The sequence below is a fragment of the Triticum urartu genome, chromosome 6 (genome assembly GCF_003073215.2).
Source record: "Triticum urartu cultivar G1812 chromosome 6, Tu2.1, whole genome shotgun sequence".
Lineage (NCBI taxonomy): Eukaryota > Viridiplantae > Streptophyta > Magnoliopsida > Poales > Poaceae > Triticum > Triticum urartu.
This window is the reverse complement of record NC_053027.1, coordinates 1,183,486-1,190,158: the sequence shown is the minus strand read 5'-3', so window position 1 is coordinate 1,190,158 and position 6,673 is coordinate 1,183,486. Positions and strand designations below refer to the sequence as shown.

Below are 6,673 nucleotides of genomic sequence, written 5' to 3'. Positions count from 1 at the left end.
TTGGGACCTCAGGTCTTAGATGTTTAGGTTTGGCTGCGATGTCTGTTTGGTATTAGGCCCATGCTATCTGCGCCCCTTCATCAACTGGATAGGTGTAGCCACAGTTTGTTTCTTAGACAGTGGCTTTAGTCTTACTGTTGTATGACTGTGTAAGGTCATCCTCCTTTTCTAAAAAAAAGGACCAAGGCAGTTGTAGCAGCTGTTTTTTTTTTACAAATTTCCTTTTGTAGCAATTGATATGGCAATTCTAATTAAATCATGATTATCAAGGATATGAAGCTACTCTTACACTTCTGTCTTTTGGAAAAACTAAGCATGTTAATAGCATATACGACAACACTAGATATAGTATAGCTAACAACCCTTTAAATGCTCTGTTTTCTCATCAAGCTATTCCCTTGATAAAGAATAATAGGGAACTTAAAAAACTCTACTTTAGAGTCGGCGCCATCGTCCTAACAAATTGTAATGAAGCCGACTGCCATCTCAATGCTTTCATCGTGTCAGAAAAATTTGGACGTCTTTGCTAGCATAGCCAGACTTCTTGTCACTCCAACTCAGGAGTTTATGGTTTGGAATTGTTTTGAGTCAACACTTCATTTAGTTTTTTCCATTGGTTAAATATCATAAATTATATGTTAAATACCTACATAGTTATTATTATTTGACACGCAACTAGCAGAAAAAGAGAGATTGCATACACGGTCAAGCCATGTACAAGCAAAAGCCATGACTCGATACATTACTCGTGGCCATGTTACCCACGTGGTAGGCTATTCAGTTTTGAAAAATCAAATAGTAGGCTATTAATTAAAAGTTAAGACCATCAGCAACAGCACCCATGGCCACTGCCACTTTGTGGCAACCGGCAAGGTGCCAAGATATATATGTACACAATTATACTCCTTCCGTTCCAAAATAAATGACTCAATTTTATACTAACTTTAACTTTTAAAAAGAATGTATTATATATTTACTCAAAGCACAGGCGCGCAAAAAAAGCTGCTTGTACATTCTACATACATACTAAAAAGATGATAGGTCGCACGTTGCAACGAAAAATAGAGAAAATATTGAAGACGAGACAGACTGAAACAATGACGGACGACGACATTTGAGGTTCACTCCCTCTGAATACAAGAGCCACATATATAGCATCTCTCAGCCCTTACACATATATTACATCAACAACTCAGTCCACTCCCAAATAATTCAGTATAGCCTTGCATTTATCCTGTGGTTTTCACGCAAATGTTTGACCGAGTCGCCACTGCATGTTGTAGGATGTTCGGCTGGACGTTATGACATGATACAAGCAGCGAAGCATCATCGAAAAGTATATCCCCTGCAGTGCAAGCTTATAGCTACCAGAAAAACTCAAAGGTCGAAGCAGCTCGCTAAATTATGAAAAATATTACAAGGTTCCATCAACGCAATACTGTTCAATTATTAACATGTCTTCTAAGGACAAAGATAAATATTTCTCTCTCTTTTTTTCTTTCCTGAGCGAGGTGGAAGATTTTCGTCCCTCGTAAGGAATAACAAAGCGATATGTTCGAGCCACGCAAATTCAGTGCAGCTGTTGTAATAATGGCAAGATATACCAGGATCGTAACAGTCTTTGCTGACCAATGTATGGTCGATATTCTCCCTCGAAATCACTGCATGATTTTGATGGTCATTGCAAATTTGCATGCCGTGTTTCTACTGGTCGAATTAATGATGGCGCATCTGGAAAATCCCACTTCATTTTGGGGAAATGGAAAAATAGCGATGCAGACAATGCCGTGTTGCAGCACACACACGGCAAGCAAGTATGCACGATCGCCCTGTGAGGAATGAAAAGAAAAGAAAAATCTGCGTTTTCATGTGGCTATCAGCAAGCAGCAAGCAGTGGCCATAGGCGAGTCATGTTGGCGTTAGCAACGACCATCACATCTGATTTGAATAATGGCCCTGGAATTCCTAGCTACATTTACTGTTTTGATTGACACTACAGACGACTCGTACCCGGGGTCGCCTTTATACTGTCTACAAATTGCGCCTAGCCAACCACCGAACCCCAACACCAACACCAAACACAATCAGCCTACTGGCACAGCGCAACGATGAGCAAGATACTCATCGCCATTTCATTTGTGCTGATGTTCTCGGCAGCTGCGCCGCAAGCATCGGCCGCAGTCTCTGGAGCCGCCGTAGGGATCCTGAAGATCCCTTCTAATGACTCCTTGGCTCACTGTATCCCAAGGTGTGGGGATGTCGACATCCCCTATCCCTTCGGTATAGGGCCCGGCTGCTTCCGTCAAGGCTTCGATCTCACCTGCAACCACTCCACCAAGCATCCCAGGCTCTTTTTAGGCAGCAGCACTCTCCAGGTCACTGACATTGACATATACTCCGGCGTAGTATCGACCCCTATAATCTACAAACTTACAACAATGTCAGGTACAAATACGTACGACATCATATGGAAGGCCCCTGCTAAAGGTATTACTCTAACTAGAGATAATACTTTGTACGTAGCTGGTTGTGATTTGGACGTCACCATGTTCAAGTATGGTACAAGAAACATGGTTGGTTCTTGTATGACTAGATGCGCCGGCAAGAAGGCACCGACTGGAGAGCCTTGTTTTGGAAAGGGCTGCTGCCTCATCCCGTTTGCAAGTGATCTGCCAGGCTTTCACGCAAATCTTGTCAGCATTAATACTACTGCAACACAGTCAGATTGGTTCCACCCTGGCATCATGGCTTTAGTGTCAAGAGATCCATATTCTTACAGTTATAATACAACCGATCTTTTCTCTAGTTGGACAAATGCAAGCATAATTGATGACGCGTCGCTTAGACTTGCCATCATGGACCAACCAAGCTGTGTAAGTGCACAACTGAAGAACAAAAGCTATGCCTGTAGCAACGGTAGCAGTTGTCGGGATTCTTCATACGGTGGTTACCAATGTGACTGCTCTTCTTATAGTGGAGGCAACCCTTACATTTTAGATGGATGCATGCGACAAGAAGGTGCTTCCTGCCCTACTTTTTTCACCAAAAGGAGTTAAAATTCGCTTCTATTTATCCTTCATCCTCTTGTTCTTACTATCTGTGTCTATTTACTGTGGAGCAGATTATAATCCCAAGCCCAAAGAACACTGTCCCGCATCATGTGGACCCATTACTGTTCCCTTCCCCTTTGGGCTCCAAGAAGGTTGCTTTGCAAACCAAAAATTTCATCTGAATTGTACATATGATAATCTCACACTTTCTTTCTCAGAAGGTGCACAATATTATGTTACTAATTTATCTGTAGAAGATGGGACTCTGACTGTTAGCAACATGGTGAATGGACATAATGAAAAAGAGGAAATTTTAATCTACACTCAAAATGGATATGTATTCGAGGACCCTATGGAAGATGAGTTTTATTTCTCAATGGAATCTGACAACCATCTTATAAAGTGGGCAGTTGCCAATTTAACTTGTCATATAGCTATGCAAAAGGGTACTATGTATGCATGCCGCAGTTCCTACAGCTATTGCCTAAATGTCACCTACGGGGAAATATTTATGGGATATCGTTGCAAGTGTTCTTCAGGCTTCCAAGGAAACCCGTACGTCAACGACGGTTGCAGAGGTCCGATCCTCTTCATCACCCTTCATTCTGCACTAATGTTGCTCTCATGCCTACAAATATTTAGAAAATTTATGAAACCATCACGCATTTAATCTGGCATTTTTTAGCCTGTAGTAATACATTCGCCACTAATATATGACCAATGAGAGTTTTGTACAGATATCGATGAATGCTCACTGCCAAACTACTGCAATCAGACATGTCAAAATTTTCATGGAGGCTACACATGCATGAAGAACCGCAATCTTCTTTTGGGTAATTCATAACTAGCAAAATCTCATCATTGCAATTAAAAACTAATGAAATGCAGAGTGACTCAGAGAGTGATGATTAAATGCAGGTATTGCAACAGGATTTGGATGTGGCCTTGGTTCCATAGTAATTGCAGTCTGTGTAGTTGTATTTACCAAAAAGTGGAAGAAAGGCATGCAGAAGAGAATCCGAAAAGAATATTTCAAGAAAAATCATGGCCTACTCTTGCAGCAGATGATCTCAGATGAAAGTGCCACAAATAAAACAAATATATTCTCTTTGGAGGAACTAGAGAAGGCAACCAACAACTTTGATGCCACTCGTGTTCTTGGTCATGGAGGACACGGTACAGTTTATAAAGGTATTTTATCTGATCAACGGGTGGTGGCTATTAAAAAATCAAAAATTGTGGAGCAAATAGAGACAGACCAGTTTATCAATGAGGTTGTTATCTTATCTCAAATCATTCATCGCAATGTGGTAAAGCTATTTGGTTGTTGCCTCGAATCTGAGGTGCCTTTGTTGGTGTACGAGTTCATATCTAACGGTACTTTGCATGACCTTCTTCACAATGACATTAGCGGACAATGCTTGCTGTCATGGGATGACCGCGTCAGGATTGCATTAGAAGCAGCCGGAGCACTTGCATATCTACACTCGGCTGCTGCAATACCAATTTTCCATAGAGACGTGAAATCTTCTAACATACTAATGGATAGTAACTTCACAACAAAGGTTTCCGACTTTGGTGCTTCAAGGTCTCTTTCACTCGATGAAACTCATGTGGTCACTATTGTCCAAGGAACATTTGGTTACCTAGATCCAGAGTATTACCATACTGGGCAGCTAACTGAAAAGAGTGATGTGTATAGTTTCGGAGTAATACTTGTGGAACTTTTGACAAGAAAAAAGCCAATTTTTATCAATGATCAAGGTGCAAAGCAAAACTTGTCCCAGTATTTTGTGGAAGGATTGCAAGAGGGAGCTATAATGGAAATAATGGATCCTCAGGTTGTCAAAGAGGCAAACCCAGAAGAGATTGATGATATTTGCTCACTTACAGAAGCATGCTTGAGACTCAGAAGAAGAGACAGACCTACTATGAAAGAAGTAGATATGAGGTTGCAATTCCTGAGAACTAAGAGGCTAAGAAAATGCAAAACCCTCACAGCTATTGATGAAGATATTGGGCATTTTTTATGCCCAAAGGTTAGTAACTCTGGTGCACAGATGAATGTTGCCAATGCTGGTAATTTGACATCTAAAGGCATCTCCAGTTGCTACAGTCTAGAGCAAGAACTTGCATCCTCAGTCACTTTGCCACGCTAAGTAGATATGAGCATTACCACAATCACGTCTTTCATAGTATTCATTTGAATTACCATTTATTTGCTATGGAGACATATTATGTTACATAGTTAATTTTAGAGGAGAATATGTCATGTAGATTTGCTTCCTGTGTATCTGCAGAATAAATTTGTAAGCTCATGCCAATTGTGTACAAATATTTGCGGCAAATACGCTTGTAAGAAATGACTGAAGATACATCATTGACTGGTGGAGAAGAACATATGTGTACTGTTGCCAACAAATTTCATATGTTCCATTGCGGTTGTATATCTGTGCTATTGCCATTCTTAATTGTGATGACCGAAATTGTGACGGCAAATGTGTGACTTGGCCATTGCCGTTGACAGAATCTGGTTGGTCTATCGCCTATGGGAAGGTACTTTCGAGGTCTGCAAAGCTACATATCAGCGATGGACATGCATCGATCTCAAATGAAGATGCAGTTCGTCTCATTTTCCTTTTGGGTCTACTGCGGGGTGGCCATGCCAGGTGATGGGCTTTGGAGTCATGCTCAAGGGATCGTCAATCTTGGTTGTAATTTTAATTCTTGGTTGATGGTGCCTCCTGCAAAGGCCAATGTTATTCTTTGTTTGCAGTTTTATCAAGTATGTGTCTATGTGACTTGTACCTTGACCTTCATTGTATGGATGAGACACGTATTACCATGAAAAAAAGAGCGACTTTGAGGAAGTATGCTTGTGACCAATAAGAGATGTTCAGCCAAGGGAGGGCCAGGGGCGCGCGAGCGGTGGCGTAGGCGCACGCGTGTGGGTGCGTCCAGTGGCGGGCACATGGCCACCAGCCGGAGGGGCGCGAGGACAGGTGCGGGCAGAGGCGCTACGTGCGCGGCCACATGAGGTCGTGAACAGTGGCTACAACGACGGATTGAGGGGGAAAGAGGGGGAATCGACGCTGCTCACCGGGGGAGGGCCGATGGTGAGATCGTACGAGGCCGGGGTGGACGAGGTGACGCAGATCGAGGGCGAAGCCGCGGCGACCGGAGGTTGAAGAAGACCGCGATCCGCATGATGCAGCGGCTCTGGGCTCGAGTTCGTGGACGAGGAAGAAGCGGCGGAGGTGGCGGAGCTCGTGGACGAGGCCCTAGGGCATGGAGTCGACGGAGAGCGCGCGGGCAAAGGCGGCCATGGCAACAAAGCTTTGGCCGAGAGTTTCAAGGAAGAAAAACGACGCGAGGGGGAAGAAGCGGTGGTCTAGGGTTTGTCTAAGGCGATGAGGTGGTCTTGTAGGGCGTCGGGGGTGCGTCGGGTGGTCGACACGGCGACATTGGTAGCCTCAGCGGGGTGGATGGCCGCCACTCCAAAGCCTCTATTTCCTGTGTACGCGGGGAGATGGAGAAGGCCCTGGTGGGCTTGGGCAGTGCTACTGTAGGACTAGGCTTCTAGTGCACAGTGTGCACTTGGCCAATTTTCTTTTTTTTCTGCT

General features: G+C 43.5%; 1 protein-coding gene across 2 annotated transcripts; it reads left to right on the top strand.

The window, feature by feature from the left end:
* Positions 1-1,817: 1,817 nt before the first annotated feature.
* LOC125515200 (wall-associated receptor kinase 5-like) lies at positions 1,818-5,499 on the top strand. Of its 2 annotated transcripts, XM_048680638.1 has the most exons (5): positions 1,818-2,445; positions 2,524-3,018; positions 3,122-3,628; positions 3,788-3,883; positions 3,969-5,499. In XM_048680638.1, the coding sequence occupies exons 1-5, from the start codon at positions 2,109-2,111 to the stop codon at positions 5,207-5,209; spliced, it is 2,676 nt and encodes an 891-aa protein (XP_048536595.1). In that variant the 5' UTR covers positions 1,818-2,108; the 3' UTR covers positions 5,210-5,499. The 2 variants fall into 2 exon arrangements, with proteins under 2 accessions (XP_048536595.1, XP_048536594.1); XM_048680637.1 differs by having other exon boundaries at positions 1,820-3,018.
* The last annotated feature ends 1,174 nt before the right edge of the window (positions 5,500-6,673 follow it).

Bases quoted from the DNA above. Each gene is read 5' to 3' on its own strand.
- LOC125515200 (XM_048680637.1), top strand. From the start codon at position 2,109: ATGAGCAAGATACTCATCGCCATTTCATTTGTGCTGATGTTCTCGGCA. The intron at 3,019-3,121 runs GTGCTTCCTGCC...ACTGTGGAGCAG, and splicing joins TGGATGCATGCGACAAGAAG to ATTATAATCCCAAGCCCAAA. The intron at 3,629-3,787 runs GTCCGATCCTCT...AGTTTTGTACAG, and splicing joins CGTCAACGACGGTTGCAGAG to ATATCGATGAATGCTCACTG.